The 24939-nt window shown below is 39.6% G+C and overlaps 1 protein-coding gene across 1 annotated transcript in view; it reads right to left on the bottom strand.

The window, feature by feature from the left end:
• Positions 1-24939, bottom strand: part of CUNH1orf21 (chromosome unknown C1orf21 homolog) — a 147395-nt gene that overhangs the window by 92971 nt on the left and 29485 nt on the right. Inside the window, exon 2 of the mRNA XM_047076895.1 lies at positions 14948-15042. Within this exon, the coding sequence (XP_046932851.1) occupies positions 14948-15042 (95 nt within the window). The remainder of the gene's footprint in view (positions 1-14947; positions 15043-24939) is intronic.

Genomic DNA, 24939 nt, shown 5'->3' with positions numbered 1-24939 from the left:
AAAATATTGTTATTATTAGTAGGTAAGTTCAATGTACTCCCAAACTGATGGATACTTTTAAGAAGTAACTTTTTAAAATAAATAAATTTATTTATTTACTTATTTATTTTTAGAGAGAGTGCACACACATGAACAAGCAGGGGAAAGGAGTAGAGGCAGAGGGAGAGAGAGATAGGGGGAGAGACAGAGAGAGAAAGAGAGAGAGAGAGAGACAGAGAGAGAGAGACAGACAGAGAGAGAGAGAGAGAGAGAGAGAGATAGAATCTTAAGCAGGTTCCACATTCAGTTTGGAGCTCAACATGGGGCTCGATCCCACAACCCTGGGATCATGACCTGAGCCAAAATCAAGATTTGCATACTCAATCAATGGAGCCACCCAGGCGTCCCAAGAAGTAACTTTTGAGAATATTTTCTACAACAACGTGAGTGAGACCAATAAGGTCCAGTTCAAAGAGTTTGTCTCCGCTCGATTATCTCATTTACAAGGCTACGAGCTACCCTGAGGGTAAGGCAGGAACCTTGTAAGTTTTAACGCTCCTGGTCTACAACACTGAGTAAAAGTGTTCTTCTTCAGGAGCTTGAAACCTACTGAATGACCCAAACCTTCTAGCAGCCAATGAAGTGATACTTGTCCAGCTGTATTTACACATTTAATTAACACTGTTCGAATACATGATGAATACTTGAAAACTGTTTAAAAAATACTATTATCACTTCTGTATCCTAATTGATGGAAGTGTAATTGTAAAACCTTGGTTTGCGAGCTCAATTCGTTCCAGAAACATGCTTGTAATCCAAAGCACTTGTATATCAATGCGAATTTCAAGAACCATTGGCTCAGTTGTGATCATGTGACACTCGGCGTCACTACTCGTATTGCAAGACATAGCTCATTTACCAAGTTAAATTTTATTAGAAATGTTTGTGCATCTTGCGGAACATTTGCAGAACAAGTTACTCACAATCCCAGGTCTTACTGTATATTCAAATGATATATTCCCAGTGTGTACAGGACAGGTTCATCTTTTTTTAATTCCAGTATAGTTAACATACAGTGTTATATTAGTTTCAGGTGTATAAAACAGTGTACTCTTTAATCTCCTTCACCCATTTCACCCATCCCCCCACTCACCTCCCCTAGGAAAGGTCTATATTTTATACTTAATTAACTGTCATAATTTAGAAAAGTTTTACATTATAGACAGGTTGTGAAGATAGTCCATAGAGTTCCCATATACTGGACACCCAGTTTCCTCTATTATTAACACCTTACATGAGGATGGTACATTACTTACAATGAATGAAGCAACATTGATAAGATATTTCCTTAGTTTTTAGGTGGTGTCCTTTTTCTGTTCCAGGATCCCATCCAGGATGCCCTGTTACATTTGTTTTTCACATCTTCTCATGTTCCTCTTGGCTGTGACAGTTTCTCAGACTTTACTTGGTTTTGATAACCTTGATAGTTTTGAGGAGTACTGGCCAGGTATTTTGTAGAATGTCCCTCAAGTGGGGTTTGTCTGATGTTTTTTTCTCATGATTATACTGAGGTTATAGGTGTTTGGAGGAAGACTACAGAGATAAAATGCCACTCTCATCATGTCATATCAAGGATACGTGCTACCAACATAACTTATCATTGTTAATTTTGATCACCTGGCTGAGGCAGTGTTTGTCAGGTTTCCCCACCATAAAGTTACCATTTTCCCCCATATCCATGAAGTATTCTTTCTAAGAAAGTCACCATGCACAGCCCACACTTAAGAAGTGGGAAGTGATGTTTTGCCTCCTTGAGGATAGACCAATACATAAGTGATTTGGAATTATTCTGCATAGGAAATTTACCAGTTCTTCTCTATTTATTTATGCCGTCACTTATATCAGCATGGAGTCACGGATATTTATTTTATGATTTGTATAAAATCAAAGTTCTTTCAGTTGATTCTTGTGTCCCTGTGGCACACTCCATCATTGCGCGTAAGTGTGTATAAGTGTGTGCGCATGTTAGCACTTCCTAATTTTCTAGCACTACAAAATGCTCCAGGATCATCATATATATTCCTTAGCCCTATAATCAGCCATTTGTCCAGCCATTTGTCAGCCAAAGGAGTCCTGATTTCTCTTTTTTTTTTTTTTTGGAGAATGGTACTAGACACAAGATCTGGGTGGTAGGTATGCTCGTTGCTGCTGGGGTATCATTGCTCTTAGGTCCTCTCAGCTGACAGAGCAAGAAAATGTGCTCTCTACATGTGCACATCCATTTAGAGACACATGTATCTACATGTATATGCATATATGTATACGAATATGTACATGCTTACTTATGCATGTGTGTTTACACATCTATTAATGGTTCTACCCGTATCCATCTGTATCTACATTAGGCTAAACATCAACTCACAATGATGTCTCCAACTCTGACCCCATTACCACAGGGTGCTTCTAGCCACTTCCTTTGTGTGTCCACAACCTCTCAACAGTGAGAAACCTGGCTCCGCTATTCAGCCACCGCAAATTAACTACAGTGGTTTTAGAACTGTTAACTCTTAGCTCCACAGTACAGAGTATAGTGCTTACATAGGGTTACTTTTACTTACAGTCTTAACAGATTCCATTCATTTCCAAAGTTACTTAGGCCAGCACATTTTACCCCCACCACCTTCAGTGAGGTTATTTCATGTATTTGTCATACTATCACACTCCTTAGTCTACATTCGATGCTGGGATCTCCTGACACGTTTTTTTTGTTTGTTTGTTTTTATTTTCAAACATTAAAGTTCACTCTCTTTGTTGTAGGTTTCTATGCGTTCTGACGAATGCAGTGTCACGTATATACCATTACAGTGTGCTACAGAATAGTTTCACTACCTTGGGGCACCTGGGTGGCTCAGGTGGTTAAGTGTCCAACTCTTGATTTCGGCTCAGGTCATGATCACAAGGTTCGTGGGTTTGAGCCCAGCGTCAGCCGCTTGGGATTCTCTCTCTCTCCCCCTTCCCTGTGCACTTACACACACACTCTCTCAAAATAAATAAACTCTCTTTTTAAAAAATAAACTTTTTTTCTTTTTTAGAGAATAGTTTCAGTACCTTAAAATATCCCCTGTGAACAGACTCCTAAATACAGAGAACAAATTGGTGGTTGCTAGAGGGGAGGGGAGTAGGGGGAATGGGTAAAATAGGTGAAGGAAAGGAAGGGGTACCAATTTCCAGTTATAAGATAAATAAGTCACAGAGATAAAAGGTACAGCCCAGAGAATACAGTCAATAACACTCCAATACATTGTAATAACATTGTATAGTGGCTATGCTTCTCCTGGTAGGCACCAAATAATACACAGAATTGTAGACTCACTGTGTTGTATACCTGAAACTCATAAAATGTATGTCAACTATACTTAAACAAAAACAACCCTGTGGTTCATGTAATCAACCTTCCTTTTCCCACAAACTCCTGGAAACTAAGGATCTGTTTACTATCTACGGTTTTGCCTTTTTCTGAATCATACAGGTAGAATCATACTGTATATATCTTTCAGGCCAGATTCTTTCACTTAGCAACATGCACATCAGATTAATGGCTTTGCATGGTTTGGTAGCTCATTCCTTTTTATCACTGAATGATATCCCATTACGTGGATGTGCCAGTCTGTTTACCCACCCATCGAAGGATATCTTGGTTGCTTCCTGTTTTTTGGTGATTATGAATCAAGCTACTAGCAATGTTCACGTGAAGGTTTCTGTGTGATCATAGTTTTTCTTTTTTGTTTTTTTAAGATTTTATTTTTTTTAAGTAATCTCTACACCCAACGTTCAGCTTGAACTCACAACCCTGAGATCAAGAGTTGCACACTCTGTCAACTGAGCCAGCCAGGCGCCCTGCTCATAGTTTTTCAAATCACTTGGGAAAATATCCCAGGTCTGTGATTGCTGGACACATGTTAAGACTATGTTTACTTCTGTAAGAGATTTGAGTCCATACTGTTCAGAAAAAAATTATATTTCTATGTATATTAGACATAAAATTGTAGTCATTCTGTGATTTATGACTGATTTTATTTATTTTTATTCATTTCTGTATTTCCCAAGAATGTTTTAAAGTAATTCAGGCAAGTAGCACATAGATAATCATGGCAAAGTTCATTTAAAAAGTACAATTAGATAAGAGAATGACAGGAGTAAACCAAATCCAATCACTATGTACCGTTTATCTTGTTTCACGAGACCACCAGCTCCCAGCCGGCAGATTCTCTGATACGAGCTTACCCACTGTGAGTGCTAAAGTGTCACACAGACTGTGAAACATTTCACTGTAATGAGATTCTCTGTTCTTTCCCTACAGCTGGTGTTCCTTGACATTCCTTTTCGGGAGAAGTCAAGGAACCTGGCTTAGCATTTGAGAAACCCAGACTCCTGTCAGGGCTTCTGGGCTTCACTTCTGATAATGAACCTTCTGCTTTGTTTCTGAGACTAATCCTTACTTCCTTTTCTAGTTCCAATCAACAAATTCCTATCTTGTTTCTGGTCTAAGTGCCCTCAACTGTACAAATCCATAAAGTATTAAAAAAAAGGAGGGGGGGTTGTCTCCAATTAAGCAAGCCCTGAAGTGGTTTAGTTATGAGAAAAAGTCTGTCAGTATATGAAAATCTATAGCATACCATCACATGCTGACAGGAACAAAAAAAATGGAGTCAGTTCATTACGTTTTGGAAAATATCACTGTCATTATCAATTGTTTTAATTTTCAAAAAAGGAGGAAATTTGGCATCTCTTACCATACAGAGCACTGAGGAAATAAATTAAATTCGACTTATTATGAACACAAAGCAGTTACAATGGCATCTTCATATATTTATTATAATGTTGACAGGCTAAAACAATACCTCCTCCTCCCTCCAAAAGATGATGTATAAATTTTTTATGCCTGGTTATTTATTTCCATCTTTTCTGAACGACAGGTATAGAATCCATTGTTAGAATTACTAGGAACTTTTTATTTGTTTATTTTTATTTTAAAAAATGTTTTTAATGTTCATTTATTTTTAAGAGAGAGACAGAGAGACAGAGCGTGAGTGAGGGAGGGGCAGAGAGAGAGGGAGACACAGAATCTGAAGCAGGCCCCAGGCTCTGAGCTGTCAGCACACAGTCCGACGCAGGGCTTGGACTCATAAGCCATGAGATCCTGACCTAGCTGAAGTTGGACACCCAGGCCTGATTGAGCCACCAAGGCACCCCACTAGCAACTTTTTTTTTTTTTTTTTTTTTTTTTATATGAAGTTTATTGACAAATTGGTTTCCATACAACACCCAGTGCTCATCCCAAAAGGTGCCCTCCTCAATACCCATCACCCACCCGCCCCTCCCTCCCACCCCCCATCAACCCTCAGTTTGTTCTCAGTTTTTAACAGTCTCTTATGCTTTGGCTCTCTCCCACTCTAACGTCCTTTTTTTTTTTTTTTTTTTTTTTTTCCTTCCCCTCCCCCATGGGTTCCTGTTAAGTTTCTCAGGATCCACATAAGAGTGAAACCATATGGTATCTGTCTTTCTCTGTATGGCTTATTTCACTTAGCATCACACTCTCCAGTTCCATCCACGTTGCTACAAAAGGCCATATTTCATTTTTTCTCATTGCCACGTAGTATTCCATTGTGTATATAAACCACAATTTCTTTATCCATTCATCAGTTGATGGACATTTAGGCTCTTTCCATAATTTGGCTATTGTTGAGAGTGCTGCTATGAACATTGGGGTACAAGTGCCCCTATGCATCAGTACTCCCGTATCCCTTGGGTAGATTCCTAGCAGTGCTATACAACTTTTTAAAAACAAATCATGAGGTGGGCAAATCCTGTATCTCTCTTAATACTGGGTATTATATGCTCACAAATAAAGTCCACAAGAAGAGACACTTACCAAAGCCCGGACTCGGAAACATCACGGTGTCTTCTGCTACTCTCACCTCCAGGGCATAAATGATTAATTTTGAGTGAAGCTACCTCACTGAGTTTGCCAACTGATGAGTGAAACTTACAGGCTTTGGTTTTATTTTTAGCATCACGCAGGAAATAAGAGAAATACGAACAACCTGCAGAAAAGGCACACCACAGTGTTTTTGTTCTAGATGCTCTAATAACGGTGGGGGAGCCTTTGATGGCTCTCCCAGTAGTCACTCATTTCCCCTCACTCTGCTCTTGTAACTGGGCCACTTGAGTAAAATACACCCATGTTTCACTGAGATAAATAAATCCAGTGTCTAGAATGACCATGTGCACCACACAGAATCAAGCTTTGAAGAGGGTTCCTTTCCACTTTCTGCATAAGTATCAGGGTACCGCTCTTGGAGAAGAGGCCAAAAATCTAACTCTAAGATACTGTTTGTGTTGGCTGTATTTTCCAGGGTTAAATGGGGAACGTTTCAGAGGGTACATTAGAAGCTATCCTTCAGTGGGCCGGAGAAGGTCAAGAGTAACTATGTTCAACAACTTTTAGACAGCACCTTGCATCCAAGGAAAGCATATTTAAAAGCAATCACATTCTGCAACAATGCTGAGAAAAGGGAAGTCATTATCAACACCCTCGATCTTTAAATTAGAAAAGCAGAGGTCTGTTCTATTTATTCTGTAGTTACAAATGCTGCAAACTGGCTAAAGCATGCGGTTCTCTGTCAACCAGAAATTAATGTGACTGAAACAAAACAAAACAAAAATAATAAAAAAAAAAAACCCAGATGAAACACACCAACTAACCAAAACACTTCACAACATGCTCCATCAGCCTCTCCACCCACTCATTATTCGTGCCACGTCTCCATGCTTGGCTCATACCATTCTGTTGCTTGAAATCCCTTTCTCAGCCTCATCTGCCAATGAAAATTTGTTTCCATTCAAGGCCCTGCTGCAATTGTGAGCTCTGTGAATCTTCTCAGATATCTCAGGAAGGGTGCCCTATTCCATTCTGGTTCTCCTCAGTGACTTTAAGGGTCTCTATCCTCTAATACAGCGTGTCTGTCTCCTTGTTTCTTGAGAATTACAGACCTCATATTCTTTTTGTGCCCAGACAGTGACTAGCTGCCAGTGAGAATTGAGTCCACTGAAATAGGGATTTATTCAAGAGATAGGATGTACCTGGACCCTACCACTGTGTTCACCTGCAACAGGTCAGTTCAGTGTATTAATATGGTAAAGAGAAAAGGCCATTTGAAATAAGATTTCAGTCATGTTTTGCTATGCCTAGCTTTCTGGATGATTGTAGTAGTTGCTCTAAAAGCCATCCTTGATTCCTTGATTTCTGAATCTATTGAATATACACTTTGATGCCCTTTCTTTGTGGGAGATCGAAGGGTGCTATGATGATGTATGCTGTGCCTTAACTGTGTTTCTATCATGGAATAGCAACTAACCTCAGGAATGCATCCAGGTGTCCTTTTAACTAGTATCAACAATAATCACTATAATTTGCATTGGTCTTTATGTTTAACAAAGCACTTTTGCGGGCATTCTTTTGTTCTCATAACATTCTGTTCCTGAATCAGGAACTGAGCTTCTGTTCAACACTTAAAACTCAGAAGGCTGATTCAACAAATTCCTCATCCTCAGAGAATTAAACTCTACTTCTGTTCTACTCTAAAACAAATCACCACAGTGCCAGAAGAATCTGTAAGACCTTGAACGTGCCTGGCTCAGCGCTCATGAGAAAGCTAGCTGGAAAAAGGACGTCTTCCAAGAAAGATGAAGAGGTAGGATTCTTCCCTCCGATTGCTTCTACACCACAACAAACATAACAAAAGAGTATCATACTATCCAAACCCTCCATTCACAGAAGCTGTTATTCCCTCAGGAAACTCAAAGGTTCCAGTGATGAACCTCTCTACTTATGTAGAAGAACAGAGGCTGATGTCAACATGATAAGCATGAGAGAAGAGGGAGCGAATGGGGTCTCTGAGTTAGAAGCAAGTGAGCTTGGGGGAAGGGTCTTGTGCTAAAGTGACTGTTTCTGAAACGGTACCAGGAAGAGGTTTCTCTTGTCTAAAATCAGATACCCTCAAACCACTCTCCATCCTCACTTTTGGTTTGGGAACCCTCAGCCCTACAGAATTTCCACAAACCAGAAATTCTCTACCTCTGGTCCTGATGTCCCCCCACAACCCACCCATTCTAGCGCCAGCCTGAGCTCCAATCCAACCGACACCTGGAAAGAGGGTGGGGAGGAAGAAGAGGTGCTTCACAGAGCTGGACCCTCTGTCTGGAATATCAGCTTTCCTCTTGTTGGTTTATTTTACCTTCTTCTCAAGAGTGCTAGGAATGTTGAAATGACTTGGGAAGTTGGGACAATTCAAAGTCATGGCCTTTTGCATTATTTGGTTTCTAAAAACAATTACTTGACCTTCCATTTGAGGATGAGCACTCACAGATAAACAGTCATTCCTGAGGGCACCCTAGCCCCTTACCGGGAACTGCTTTGGCTGGGGGGCAGGGCCACTTTCCAGTTTTGGCCAGCTGGAAACCACTGCTCTAAAGACAGCTCTCATTGGTTTCTGGAGCATTTCCTCTAATCAAAGGTGTCTCCTAATCTCCAGGTTTTTAATTCTGCAGCTGGTGCTCTGACATTTATTGGAAATGTAATGTACCGGAGATATGCATGGGCTCTCACAAGCTCAGCAAGCAGGAGGAGGATGCGGCCACACCTAAAGTTTGATTCCATTCTCCTTTCCTGCTAAGACATATTAGAACATTCTTTTCATATCGTCATTTGATTGTACTCAGGAAGTGGTGACTTAGACAAGCTTGCTTTAAATCAGTCCTCAACTCTATGGATAAAGATGAGGTCAACAGCTCTACCAACTATGACACAGATACTGGATAGAGAAGAATCTTCTCATTATACAAAGATATCTGGAAATAATCAAAAAGCAATGTAACATGTGAAAATCTAGGAAATACATATCAAAAACAAAAACAAAACACCTCTCATAATCAAAGAACTTATCTCCTAAGGAAGATAGCTTAAGAAGGACAGATGTTATGGAAAATGAGATAACGTTTTAGCAAAAAGTAAGAGTAATCACTTTAAAACTAAAACTGGAATGTCTCTTATTAGTCAAGACATGTACTTTGGAGAAGGAAGGGCCTGAATACTGCCAAGTCTGGAGTAATTTAGCTTTAAATTATTTATATGCAGAATGGTTAACCTACATAAATAAAGCTGGATGATCCCTGAGCTTTCTTCTGCTCTTTTTCTGACAACAAAACTGAGGATACTTAAGATAATGAGAAAATGACATAATCCCACTTATATTACAGATTCCCAGGTAGTTAAAATCGGAGTTTTGTTATTATCATTCCCCTTTTAAAAATTAATTTCAAATCACACAAATAATGTGCTCATATTTTCTTTAAGAAAAACACTGAGTTTAAGGGTAAAAAAAAATCCCCTTTTACCACCACGTACAATTCTTTCTCATCCTTCCTACATAATCCAGCTCCACTGCTACCACTAGCCAGCAATGGCATTTTCTATGCCAGAAACCACGCTAAGAGTTGACAAGCATATCTTATTTAGTTTTCACAACTTCCTGCTAAGGTGAGTTCAGTTAGTATTCCCACTTTCCAGAGAAGGAAACTGAGCTTTGGCGTGTGTACATCCCCCATTACTCAGGTACCCACTGTTAATAGTCTGGAACACATCCACCCTGGGTTTTTTATGAATCCCTATACATCTATGAATATTCACTGAGAATGTAGAGTGTTGCTGTTTTGTTTTACTAAAAATCTGAAATGGTATCATACTATACATACGCAGTCTATGCTTTGCATGATTTTTCCATGACTGTTCATAAAGCTCTAACTCATTCTTTTCTAATTGCCTTCTAGTATGTACAGCTATACCATTCCCCTACTGACAAGAAGACAGGTTATTTTCAGTTTTTCAATAGAAATCATGCTGTAGTGAACAGTCTTGTGTAAGCTGCCTCACGCACATGGACAGCTGCTTTGGGTGTATACCAAGATGTGGAAGTGCTGGGTCAGGGGTGTGCATGTTTACATTTTAACAGATAAGCTACATTGTCCTCCAAGATGTCTGCCACTAGTATGTGAATACAGGTTTTCCTCCACCTGTGCCAAAAACTGATGTTATCAGACTTCAAATTTTTGCCAGTCTAAGGAATCATGTTTTAATTTGCATTTCCCTGATTAAAATAAAAGTTATATTAGGCAATACCATCCGGACTGGTTATTAAATGGTAAAGTGAGTTAAAGCAGGGCAATGTAAAAATGTATATATACATTAAGCATACGATTTTATTTTAAAATACATAGATGTTCATTTCCTCTCCCATCTTCTGATGTAGGAACAAGGCTTCTCCTTTATGTAAGGAAGCACAGACAGAGGGTCCACATGTACTTCCTATACTAACCACACCCTCTTAATGCACGTCCAAGATTCTCTGATTTGGTTTCTTAATTGAAGTGAGAATGTAAAGACCTTATGAAATAATGTGAGTGCAGAATTGAATTTAGTTTAACAGCAAGCTTTTTAGTAACGTGACTTCATCAAGACTTTCTAAAGCACTGGCTTTAATTTTCAATGAAACAGCTCTCTTTCACACTTGTGTTTCAGTGGTTTACATATTACTTAACTCAATTACATAATTACAATGACACACAACCAGTATAAACAGGTTTGGGAACCTCACCCTGGCTCTTGGGAAACACAATGAACTGAGGAGAGCACAAGCACAGAGGTGTTCTAGCCAGTAGCCCATGAGCCATCTGGGTGAGCACGCCGCGGGCTGCAGTCAACATCTTTCAGAGAGGGATTTAGGAGTCTTCTAATGCAGGGAGTTGGATAAGAAGAGAGTATCCACTGTACCAATGATGTGGAACATCTTTTCATATGTTTAGTTTACTGCCCAGTATCTTCTACTGTGAGCTGTCTGTTCATTTCATTTACCTGTTTTTTCTCATGGATTATCTTTTTCTGAATTATTTATGTGTTCTTTATAAATCTCAGACATTAATTAATCTTTTGCCTTTAATAGGTCATAAATATTTTCTCCCGGGCTGTTGCCTACCTACCTATTAACTACTTTTTTGTAGTTACTCTGTTTTATGGGAAGTATTCAATTTTGATCTAATGAAATAAACTACTTTTCTTTCTTCTTAGCTTTTGCTTTCTAGGTCTTGTTTAAGAAAACCTCCCTTGGCTAAGAATCTAAACATATTTTTTCTATGTTTCTTCTAATACTGGAGTAATTTTGTTATTACCAAGCTCTAGATGAAGAACTCAAAGTTGAGAAGTTTTAGATGTTTGACCAAAATTATAAAGCTAGAAACAACGAAGCTAGGATCTATACTGATCTGCATCTATATATAATCTTCAAAGGCAAAGCAACAACTTCACATCACCTTCTTGAAGAAGGAATTAAAATCTGAAAAAAGGAAAGTGGACGTTGTGGATGTCTGACAATGCTGAAAATTGGGATAGATGCACATCTTCATATTGGGAATACATAAATGGTTGACATAGAAATGATTCATCATCACCCTCAGAAAAGCAGCACAATTTCCTCCACCCACAGAAACTGCAGCGAAAGTGCCCGAGAGGGCCACCACTTTGGTTTAGGCTCATTGTCTCTTGATAAGCTGTTATAAACGATCTCCAGCCATGGCTCCCCACACCAATCCACGTTACACCTACAGCTGCTGCATAAACTTTCCTGACTCATAATCTCAGTCTGCCAATCCCTTGCTTCATTCAAATCTTCAAAGGCTCCCGATGATCCACTGAATTAATTTCAGACCTCTCAGCTGGCCATCAAGGCTCCATATAATACTCCATTTACATTTTGATTGTAATTTCCTGCTGCTGTCCTACTGACACCTTCTCTTCTTTCCTCCCACTCCCCAAACAGGACCACGTGCTTATGAAATACACCTTGCATTTTCAATCTCTGTCACTTCTGCCTGGCGCAGCCTCTGTCATTCTATCCTCAAGACCCACTGCAAGCACCAGCTCTTTCGTGAAGTAGGTCCTGACACCCCAACAGACAAAGTCTCTGCCTCCTTTGATATTGGCAGTACTTTGTATTGTCTTCTCAGAACCAATCTTGCTTGCTTGCTTGGTTGATTTATGTATTTATTTACGTATTTAATCCAGTTTTATTTATAGTCATTTGGTATCTACCTTGTGTACTACCATATAAGGACCTTAAGGTAAGGGTCAGTGGTTTCTTTATTTTGTGCTTTTCTGCAGAGTCTAGTACGGAGCCTTGTACCCAGGAGGCAATCAATAAAATATTTGTTGGAACTGAACTGTTCTCTCAACTTTACTATAAGCTTTTTAAGAACAGTGACTTTAAGTATTGGTATGTCTCTTGATACAAATAAGGGCCTTGTACATAGTAGGTGATTAACACATATTTGCTTCAATAACTTCATAGTTCCGGAGCAAGATTTTTCAAAATACATGTAATACTGGCATTAACCTAAAGTATTCATTTAGAAATCTCTCACCAAGTAACATAAAACAAAAAGGAAAGAAACACTGGCCCTAACATTCTTTTCCTTCTATTTTATATGATAATGCCTAACTCTCACTAGATGCTTATCACGTGCCAGGCACTGCACTCCAAGCCTTGACAAAGATCATCTCATGTAGCACCACGAGGCACTGCCTTTGTCTCCACTTGACAGGCAGGAAGGTCAGAGACATGAAGTAACTTGACCCCACAGTGAGCAAGGGACAGAGTTGAGATTTGAACCCAGGCAGTTTCTGCCTCCAGAGCCCATGGTCGTCAGTCACCATCATGCCACGCTACCTGGACTGAGTTTGCTCAGCCCCTTAATTTTAACACCTTGAGTAAAACAAAACAAAACAAAACAAAACAAAACTTTTAAAAATACTAAAAACAAGAACTTCTTGTCTTTTAGATTACTTTAATGGATGGAGGAATAAAGGATCATTAAACCTATTTCATCCACCTCAATGTAAGCTTCAAATTTAGGAGACCATTAGTTTTCTCAAATAACATGCATGGTCCATACTCTATGATGTATCCCAAAGGATGGAGTAGGTGACAAGAGAATATACTACCAGTTAACTGAAAAAAAAAAAAAAAAAAAAAGCATTTAATTTTGGAAAGCAGTCTAGAAATGTCAGAATCAAAGGTAACCATTTATTCCCCATTCTTTCTGCAAGTCTTTACACAACTGAAAGCTCTTCTTGGTGGTCTGGACTCTGACTGGCTGGCAGAAAAGGGGTGGGGGGTTGTCACAGATAGTCTACAAGTAAAGAAAAAAGCAGCCAGGAATGTCTCTCTTTTTGAATTTTCATTCAGTCTGCATAGAAAAGCACTCACATCAATTCTGGCCAAGTACTGGAAAAGAATATAGTAGGCACCAAAATGTTGAGAGACTGAAATTAGAGAGAAGGAAAAATCTATATTGGCTTTCAATCTGAGGGCACAGTGAGGAAATCACAAGCTGTAAGACAGAAGCCATTGCTTCCCTTAGGACTTCAGAGATACAAGCACGCTAAGCAGGATGGACTCTAGTGTTAGATCCAAAGAACAGCCAGACTGGCCACCAGGGTCTCTTTAGCCTCCGGTGGAAACATTAAAGATGAGATTTATAACTCAGCCTGGAATTACGTGAAGCAAGGACAGAGTCTGACTTTTAGCAAAATAAAGTAGAAAAATGACCACTGATGCTTCAACTACTAAGGTCTTCTATTTATCTATTCAAAGTTAGAAAAAATTCACGTAAAGTCTGATCAGAGTAACTTCCATGCTTAGTCATAGCTACTGTTTTCTGGATTTAAGTGTTAACGTTAAAATATACCACAGGTGTGATGAATCTCTGTGACTTAAGCAATATCTTAAAATCCAAGTCCCATTTATGAAGAAAAATTTGATTACAGAATATTTTCACTTTTTAAAAATGATCTAAAATATTCAGTTGTTGACAGCTTCAGTATTTCAAGTTGTAGTTCAGACGTTCAGAAAAGAACAGAGGAGAAAGAATTAGCCCATTATATTCATTAGTGTGTCATGGAAAATGACAGCGTGAAACACCCATACGCAGTGACCAACTCCCTCTGCTGTAGCCAAAATCATAAAAACAAAAACAAAGCACATAATGGAAAAAGGAGCTGAAGTCAAGCAAAACATTATATGACGTTTCCACCGTCTTAAAAATACATCCACTCAAACATGAAAAACATAGCAAATAATTAATCTCCAAATAAAATATAAAAACAATTTTGCTCTAACACAATGGAGTAAATGCATATCCTTAACAGTTTGTTACCTCTTTTAAGAAATCAGATAATATGGCAATTGACTAAATGTTTTTATAGAGATGGAATATTAAGGTGTAATATGTATACTGATTCACATGAAAGAAGGAGACTCCTAATTTCCTGTTTCAGATCATTACAATTCTCACATTAACTCAAAAGCCCCAATACCTTTAACACTGTGAACATGAAGTGCTGACTATTTTGATAGAGACCTATCTTAAAAGTACATCATTTTCTTCTCAAAGGCAACGTTATGAACAACACTCCATGTCCAGAGTCATGAAGCTTAGCCATTCATTCTGAATGGGTCAGAGCTAAAGACGTGGAAAAGAAGAAAAAAAATATATTGGTCCTCCCTCCATAAATCTCAATCTGACTTTACGCCTTTTCCTTTAAATTTAAACACTTTAAGACACTACTAATTTTGCAGCATTTCCCCTGGAGTATTCTCCATCAAGATTAAAGAAGGGCTATTCAGAAATGTACAGGATACAGAAGTGATGCTTGCCACTTCCAGGCAAGCTATAAATAGCAATGGCATTTTCAAGAAATCTTGTGCCGGCGTGTAAGTTACAATTTAAACATGCAGTACAGATTTTATTACAATGGTGTCACCAAAATTCATTGTTATGTGAGCAATTCGATTCTTACCAAGTTTTCTTGGTTCCTGGCTGCTATTTTCTGCTCCTCTTCTGCCCCATTTTTCATGTATTTGACCTCTTCCACCGGTTTGATCCTATACTCATCTGAACACCAAAAAAAGAAAAGACATTTTATAACTTTCTCACAATGGTAAAAAAAAAAAAAAAAAAAAAAAAGCGTCAGTGAGAAAAGCCCCCAATAGCATAATTTGTTAGAGCCTTTTCCTGCAGCCTTTATTATGTGGTACATTTGAAACAATCTGGAAGACCCTTAACCAGCCTCTTTTTACGAGGTGCTCTCCTCTGCCTACTGGGAAGAGCTCAGCGCCATGAAGGCAGCTAATAAACGTGGCACTGCCTGGTCCTTTCACAGACAACCAATGGCAGCAGAGAAAACAGGTTATTCCATCTCTAAAGACCATCTGGAATCTGTACACACCAGGGCATACCACATAAGGGTCTAAAGGAAGATTCTTTTCCCCATGAGAACATCAGTTCAAACTGCCTGTGGCAGCAGTATATTCACACCTTAATTTCTCTCTTTCGGAAAAGTATTGTTTAAGACTAAAGAGTTTAATTGATCAAGAAATAGGTACAAACACTAGAGAACTGAGATTTTCCTATTTGTGATCCCTATATTAAACATGGAGCAGTCTGCAATGACTTCATATGCTACACACACTTGCGCGCGCGCACACACACACACACACACACACACACACACAAACTTTGATCTCTCCATAAAGTCACATGCATATAGAGCTACACTATCCAATGGACCTAACAGGTGTATCACTCAAGGCTGGAGAGGTAGTGGGCCCCTAGGTAAAGGGATCTAGACTTCCCAACAGCCAGGGAGGGAGTACAATAAACCTCAATCTCAATATATATCACAGGACAAACTCTAGACGACATGTAGCTAAAGCTCTCCTCCAGGGCAAGTGGTGATGCCGATGACGCTTTCATCAGATTCCTGTCAACAGGAAATGACTGGGGCACCCTAAGGTCCAAATAGGCGTGACTTCGAGTCAACCCATTTGTCGGAAAAAAAAAATCACAGAAACTGTGCAAGTGGAAAATTACACCAATCAACAAACTGATGATTGCCTAGCATATGGCAAGGAATAATGTCTCTGATGGTCCACCTGAAAGACAGATGTTTATTTCTAAGAAAGTCTGTATTTCAGTTCATGAAGTTATAATATATTTTCTTATTGCTTATGATCAATTTGATACAATGACTGTCTTCGTATGTAATTTCCTGCCTTATTATTTAAAGTACCATTTTCCATCTAATGTCAGGTTTCCTCATACTACCCCTTCTCACACTACTTCCAAAGATGTTTGCTAAAGTAACATTTTCCCAAGTAATTATACTGTTCAAATGTTTCTCAATATTATCATCCTTATGAAGGTACTATATTTGCATGTATCTGAATAAAGATTCCATGTTCATGATTAAGCTAATTGTTTTTTCCACCTGACAATTCAAGGTAGTTATTGATTCTGCTTCTTTCTTAAAAAAAAAAAAATGAGAAAGACCAGTGTGAGGTTACAGTAATGAACCTTTCAGGAATACTGAGTCCTAATGGATTATTAACAAGTTAATCAGTGGACTCTGATCCACAATCACCATACAGAAGAATTTCACATTCCAACTCGGTATTAAAAGAAAAAAAAATGAAAGTAAATTAACAAAACAGACACATTTAATTAAGGATTACTTACTAAGAAGTTAGAAAAGCACTTGGTTAATTACCAAAAAAAACAAAAAAAGACATTGACAAATTATGCTTCCAATACAATTACACAGAGATAAAAATAAAGGTTAAAAAGTAAAAGTTAGAGATGAGCCTTCTTAACTTCAGTTTGGGATGTTAATATTTATAAACCATGGTTCACTTGGATAAATACTAACAATTTAACTGAACTAAATGGTGATCTTAAAAAAATTTTTTTCAATGTTTATTTGTTTTTGAGAGAGAGAAAGAGGGAGGAAGGGGCAGAGAGAGGGGGGAACAGAGAATCCAGAGTAGGCTTCGTCCTGACATCAGAGAGACTTACGTGGGGCTCAAACTCACCAACTGTAAGATCACAGCCTGATCTGAGGTCTGATGCTTAACCAACTGAGCCGCCCAGGCACTCCCTAAATTGTGATCTTAATTGCTTATGGTGAGTCTCTAATTATTTATATGTAAATTACATACACACACATATTTTTTTAACATAATTTTGGTAGATTTCTATGACTTTGTCTATAGTACCTTAACTCTCAGGTGACACAATGAAGAAAGCACAACATTTGAGGACCTAAGCAGAACCTTCTGAAAGATGGTACTTTGCGCACCACACAGCGAAGCGTCTGTTCTAGAGAAAATCCGCCCTTGCCTTGTTTCCTCCTCTCCATCCACCAAGCCACCACAGCCCACCATCCACAATCTCTGAGCAGTCCAGCAATATTCAGTCTTCATTTGCTTTTTATCCCTCCAAGGAATGCAACTGAATTGAAAGCAGTAGACAAACTATTAATATTTTCCTAATATTTTTCTTCAATGAAATGGGAAAGCCGCTGGCTACATGACTTTCAGAGCAGCATTATCCCCAACATAGGCTTTTTTTTTAAACACCAAGGCAGAATCATCACCAATTCAGAAAGAGGATAGGTTTTTAGTGTCTCAGTAACAACCACAGCTGGCCAGCCAATGGTGGATACGACTGGATACAAAGAAAGAAAAAAACACAGAGCCACGACTACAAAGCCGGACCTATCATTATTACTTACACAACACACTGCATAAAATCCGCTGTGGTATAAAACAAAAAAAGCCAGCGAGACCTTTAGATAAACCACAATTTGTACAAAACAAATACTTAAAAATGATTTGTTAAATTTCTCAAAGGCTGGTGCTGGGAATGAGGATGTCCATCTGGAAACAGACAACTCATCAACAAACGTGTCACACATTTCCATGGCGATGCAGCCGTCAGGAGTGGCACTCGCCAACAAGCCTCTGTGCAGACGAATGGAGTATTTCGGGTTCTGACAGTGAAACAGCCAAACAAAAATCCAGTTTTCCTTTTGTTTAAGGCACAGGGGAATCAATGTGGGATTCTGGGTCCCCTTAATCAAGCCCCACCCTAGAGGCAATTAGCACAGCCACCGGTATAAGCCAGAGAATCCTGGCAGCAAAATAATGTGCCAACTTGATTAAGAGGAGGGACAAGTAGGACCATCTCCCTCTGGCTCCCTCGCACCTGTTCACAATTTTTCTTTTCTTCCTGTTGATCTTGTCAGGTGGCCTATTAAAATGCACGTCAGGAACAGTAGGCTGATGCCCCGTTCGGAACCTGCTCCCCCTTCTCTCTATGTAAACAGTCGCAAGCTGTGCTAGTCAAAACAGATCTGGGGTAAAAGCAACGCGTTGGTGATATTTTTAGCATTTTATTCCCCCAGATTACATCAGAGAGGGGCCGGATTGTTTTCATGGCAGCTCCAACATCAAGAAACACAGTTTCCCACCAAATCTCTGGGCTTCATTTTTGATGTACAGTATATCATATACACATGTATACAATATTACAGTTTTTAGAGCTAGGAAGGGATCAGCTGGCTGGACTTGCTTTAGGCAGTATAGAATCACCCCATTTTCTGGATCCTGTCAATTCTTCCATTATCAACAACTCACTGGTCCTACCCCAGTTCTTCCAAGCTTTGCTATAAGGTTACCTTTATAATCAATGACACTGGCTTTAAAATGAGCCAGTTAGAGGTCACGATCTCGCGGTCCGTGAGTTCGAGCCCCGCGTCAGGCTCTGGGCTGATGGCTCGGAGCCTGGAGCCTGTTTCCGATTCTGTGTCTCCCTCTCTCTCTGCCCCTTCCCCGTTCATGCTCTGTCTCTCTCTGTCCCAAAAATAAATAAACGTTAAAAAAAAAAATGAGCCAGTTAGATGGAGATAAGTGCTGGAGGGAGCTTACGATGCCAGAATTATTTTTAAAAAAGTTAAGTTTTCATAAATGGATACATTAGATGGGGAAGGAAGAAAAGCAGAACGCCATATATGCTACTCTCTCTGGTCAGAAGGGTTCTCACAGTTGTTTACTAAAATGGTGAGGGGCGCCTGGGTGGCGCAGTCGGTTAAGCGTCCGACTTCAGCCAGGTCACGATCTCGCGGTCCGGGAGTTCGAGCCCCGCGTCAGGCTCTGGGCTGATGGCTCAGAGCCTGGAGCCTGTTTCCGATTCTGTGTCTCCCTCTCTCTCTGCCCCTCCCCCGTTCATGCTGTCTCTGTCTGTCCCAAAAATAAATAAACGTTGAAAAAAAATTAAAAAAAAAATAAATAAATAAAATGGTGAAATCTGCATCTACTTTCCTACCTTCTCACCCAGTCTTGTTTTGACCAATGACACATATGTGATAACAAGTTTTTTTTTCCAAGACTGTTCCAATTCCATAAATTCTGTGTGGATGTCCTCATATTAAAGATGTCCAACATCTGGGCATTTTAACTGAATGCTCTGAATTGCCTCTTCATCCCGAATCTGCACGAAGATTCTCTGGTAGACTATTGTTATATGCTTAGGAAAATACGAGAGCTTGGGAAAGGCATTACGAGAAGTATTTGCAAACATAAGGCAATGAAAGGGGAAAAACTATCCTACCTTATAGCATATATTTGTTCCCCCTGGGTTCCTCCCATTGAACAGCCTGTCTCCCAAGCTAACTAAATTTGAGCCTTAAAATCCCAGCACAACTTCAAATTCTTGCCTAGGGCCTTTATTTCCTTAACTTGGTAGGTAGGATTTTTCAGGGGACAAGTATTCACCTGGCTAAAAGCTCAGTTAGCTTCTAGAGCTGGAATGCCTAGCCATATGACACCTTTCTGTGTCTTGATTTCTTCACTGGTAAGATGTGAGTATTGCCAGTACCTAATCTCACACAGAGTCACATGAAGTAATACATGTGCCTAGTCCATAGTAAAGACTCAATAAATGTTAGCTGCTGCCTTAGCAAACTCTGGTTCTGCCAGTAATACTATTGCTAATGTACAAAATCCATCAAGGTATAAAAAGAAAAAGCATAATATAAACATCAGTAATTAACCAAAAATTGTGACTTAACTATGTTAACAAATGAGGACAGAGGAATTAAGAAGGGGGCTTATCATCCATAATAAGCCTTACTATTTTTTTTAGCCATGTGATATATTAATTTAGTCAAAATACCAATTAAAGTACCATATTACTTTAGTTAAAATAATTTTTAAAGAATAACTTTTATGACTGGGAAAAGAAAAGCGATCATAGGGGCGCCTGGGTGGCTCAGTCGGTTAAGCGTCCAGCTTCGGCTCAGGTCATGATCTCACGGGTTGTAAGTTCAAGCCCCATGTGAAGCTCTGTGCTGATAGCTCGGAGCCCGGAGCCTGCTTTGGATTCTGTGTCTCCTCCTCTCTCTCTGCCCCTCCCCTGCTCATGCTCTCTATCTCTCAAGAATAAATAAACTTGAAAAAATTTTTTTCAAAAAAGAAAATAAAAGCGATCATTATTTAAGTGAAATCAGGGGTACAACAAAATAATGCTCCCTCTATCCTCCTTTATATCCTCACTCAGTGATTGCCTTTGGGACAGCCTCAGCATAGCCTACCTTGAGGGCCAAGAGTGAACAAGAAAGATTCCAATTCAGAACAGACAAAATGATTGTTTTAGAGCAAGAGCAGTAGAGGCAGCTCTAAAAACTACCCTTTTCTGGGAAGACAAAGAGGAGGACTCTCTAAAACTACAAGCCAAAGATGGATAGATGGGTCAACCGCTTTAGGAAAATGTGGGTTCTCACTCTGGGGGGCTCTAGCTCATCAGCTGTTCCCGCTTCTATCTGTTTTTCATTCAACAAACAGCAATTAACATGTGCTATGTGCTAAGCCCTGGTCTTCTTCGGGGGTCACCAGATGCAGTCCACTACGTAGACTACATGCCTGCACATAGTCTCTGGCACACACAAGGTATTTAATAAAACTTTCTCAAAAAAGAGAGAATAAAAACAGAGAGCTGACTTTAGTTCATAAATGAATGTATGTTTCCCCTCATCAGTGAGTGCTTTTAGTCCTGTTTGTCTCAGGGGTCCATCTTTTTTTTTTCCCCTGCTAGATTCTCCAAGGAAGGAAAAGGATCTCTAAATGGGAAAAAAAAAATCCTATTCTTTGCATTTTTTTGCACACAAATGCAATGGGTGTGAAACTGCTCTTTCGAGTCTACCTCTGGTCTATGGATGTACTCCATGTGGCATTCTTAGCTGAGCTCTGAGGCACACCTCAGACGTGGTGCAGGTTTAGTTCCACACCACTATAATAAAGCGAATATTGCAATAAAGGGAGTCAAATACATGCTCTGGTTTCCTTCTACTTTGGGGATTACATTTACATATACTGCAGTCTATTAAGTCTGCAATAGCATTATGCCTAAAAAATCTGTGTACATATCTTAATTTAAAAATACTTTACCTGTAACATTTTCTGCTAGGCCCATGGAGTACAGTGGATATCAAATTGTTTTGATATCAGAAATAATTAAGGAATAATAATTTTAGATCATTTTCAAAAACAGCAACCCATGTATTTCCTACAATTTGACTTCTAGGACCCTAACGTAAAGAAACTGGAACCCAAAGATTACAGGTGAAGTCCGTATTCAGTTGGAGACCAAAGAAGCTGAAAGAACTGTGGACTGACAGTGACAAATGTGGACTGAGCCGAAGTTCTTTTCAAAAGGGCTATTTTGAAGATTATGATTCTGACTTTGAAGGCACAATGGTGATTGGCGGTGGAAGGAACCACATGTAAAATTCCTTCAATAAAAATGTGTTAACTTAAAAAAACAAGAAATAGAAATAAAAGTACTTTATTGCTAAAAAATGCTAACCATCATGTGAGCTTCTAGCAAGTGGTAATCTTTTTGCTAGTGGAGGGTCTTGCCTTGATGTTGACGTTGGCTGACTGATCAGGGTGGTGGCTGTTGAACATTGGGGCGTCTGCGGCAGTTTCTTAAAATAAGACAGCAATGAAGACTGTCACGTCAACGGAATCTTTCTTTCATGAACAATTTCTCTGTAGCATGTTTGATAGCATTTTACCCACAGGAGAACTTCTTTCAAAACTGGACTCAATCCTCTTCAGCCATCTTTCGTTGCCATTTCAACAATCTCCAAGGCATCTTCACCAGGAGTAGATTCCATCTCAAGAAACCACTTTCTTTTGCTTATCCCTCAGACGCAGCGCTTCATCAGTTCAAATTTGATCGTGAGATTATAGTAATTCAGTCCCAGCTTCAGGCTCCACTTCTAATTCTCATTCTCTTGCTATTTCCACCAAATCTGCAGTTATTTCCTCCACTGAAGTCTTGAAGCCCTCCAAGCCATCCATGAGGGTTGGAATCACTTCTTCCAAACTCCTGTTCATGTTGATATTTGGACCTCTTCCCGTGAATCACAAATGTTCTCAGTGGCATGCAGAATGGGGAATCCTTTCCAGAAGGCTTTCAACTTACTTTTTCCAGATCCATCAGAAAAGCCACCTATGGTAGCTATTGTGCTACAAAATGTATTTCTTAAATAATAAGACTTCAAAATCAAAATTATTCCTGGTCCACAGGCTGTAGAGTGGATACTGGTATTAGCTGGTGTAAAAACAACATTAATCTCATTTTATGTCTCCATTAGAGCTCCTGGGTGAGCAGGTATATTGCTAATGAGTGGTAATATTGTGGGGAAAAAATATTGAGCAGATCTCAACAATGGGCTTAAAATATTCAGTAAACCACACTGTAAACAGATGTGCTGTCATCCAAGATTTGCTGTTCCACTTCCAGAGCATGGGCCAAGTATATTTAGCATAATTCTAAGAGCTGAGGGTTTTCGGAATGGGAAATGGGCACTGGCTTCCACCTCAAGCCACCAGCTGCATGGGCCCCTAACAAGAGAGCCAGCCTGTCCTTTGAAGCTTTGAAGCCAGACACTGACTTCTCTCTAGCTATGAAAGTTCTAGATGGCATCTAGAAAGTTTTTGTAGGCATCTCGAAGGCTGTCACATCCATGCTGGAAATCTGTGGTTTAGTGCAGCCACCTTCCTGGATTATCCAGCTAGACCTTCTGGAGAACTTGCTGTAGCTTCTACATCAGCACCTGTGGCTTCATCTTGCACTTTGTTACAGAGATGGCTTCTTTCCTTAAACCTTATGAACTAGCTTCCGCTAGCTTCCAACTTTTCTTCCGTAGCTTCCTCACCTCTCAGCCTTCACAGAATTGAAGAGAATTAGGGCCTTGCCCTGGATCCGGTTTTGGCTTAAGGGAAGGTTGTGGCTGGTTTGATCCTCTATGCAAACCACTAAAACCTCCTCCATATGGGAAACTGGTCTACTTCACTTTCCTATCATTTGTGTGTTCACTGCGGTAGCACTTATAATTTACTTCAAGAACTTCTCCTTTGCACTCCCAACATGGCTATTCGGTACAAGTGGCCTAGCTTTTGTGCTTTCCTCCCTAAACTTCAACATTTCTAGCTTTTGATTTACAGTGAGAGACGTGTGACTCTTCCTTCCACCTGAACACTTAGAGGCCACTGTTGGGATATCCACTGCCCTAATTTCAATATTGTGTCTCAGAGGCTCGGGAGGCCTGAGGAGAGGGAAGGAGATGGGCGAACGGCCAATGAAGCAGTCAGGACACACAACATTTATCAATTAAGTCACCATCGTATATGGGTGTGGCCTGGGGTGCCCCAAACAGTCACAATAGTAACATCAAAGATAACTGATCACAGGTCATCATACAAGTATAATAATAACGAAAGGTTTGAAATATTGTGAGAATGACCAAAATGTGACACTGAGACACAAAGTGAGCAAATGCTGTCGGAAAAATGGCTCTGACAGACTTGTTCAATACAGGGTTGCCACAAACCTTCTATTTGTAAAAAAAAAAAAAAAAAAAAAAAAGGCAGTATCTGCAAAGTGCAATAAAAAAAGCACAATAAAACAAAGTATGCCTGTATATCACTGGACTATGCTTTTGAACTGATCTCACCTTTCCTATCATCCTCCTCTTAAAATACATTTTGTGATTCTTATTTTTACAGGAATAGGTCAGTGCCTGATAAGCTAGACTGAACAGGATTTTGTTACGGAGACATTAAAGAACAGAGAATAGTGAGAGCTTTGACGACTTCAGCATATCTAACCCTGGTTCACCTTCTACACTGTCATCTGGAAATCTTGCACCGACTACGTCTGAGAACCTGCTATGTGCTGGGGTCTGTGACAAGCAATAAAGGGGTTATGGAGGAGGCCAGGGACACAGTGCCCAAGGAAAAGCAGCTGTCTTGAGGGGAAGACTCACGCTCTGAACACCCCTTGGCTATCTGGAGCACATTCCTCAGCACACACAGACTGACCACATTCCACTGAGCCACTGCTCACCAGGGCTGATTCTAAATCTGGAACAATCTTAGGCAAAGCCGAGACGCAACTGAAGGAACTCATATACCATTCTCAATTTCTCTGAGTCAGGCAGTCCCTTAGCGATAATTACCATAGCCTCACTTGTAGAAAGTGATTTTGCTCCTTCCAATATAATAGTTTTTATTAAGCAATTTCTAGGGTAATTGCAAACTGCCCATTCTAAATGTTTTGAACACTTCAAAATAAGGCATTGGTACATTTAATATAAAACACTATCAGTTCTTTTCAGAATATGTCTCAAATCAACCTAAGAAAGGAAAAGTAATTTCAAATTAAGATTGTTTGACACATTAAGTTCTAACGATCTAAAAACAGAAGCTGTTCAAAACTAACAAGCAAGGAAATTATGTTTTCAGACTTTATATCTGTGGAAATAAGACATGGAGATGTCTGGCCCCTGGGCTTCTACCAGGAGAAGTATGAAGATTGCACGTATTTGCACATATCCCCCTTTATCTTATCTCAAAATCCCAACATGTTAATGTCATGGAGACAGCA

This window comes from Lynx rufus, unplaced genomic scaffold, assembly GCF_022079265.1.
Source record: "Lynx rufus isolate CCGP_SWC_20201006 ecotype Redwood Valley unplaced genomic scaffold, mLynRuf1.p SCAF_15, whole genome shotgun sequence".
NCBI lineage: Eukaryota > Metazoa > Chordata > Mammalia > Carnivora > Felidae > Lynx > Lynx rufus.
The sequence above is the reverse complement of the archived record's forward strand: the minus strand, read 5'-3'. Positions and strand labels throughout refer to the sequence as shown.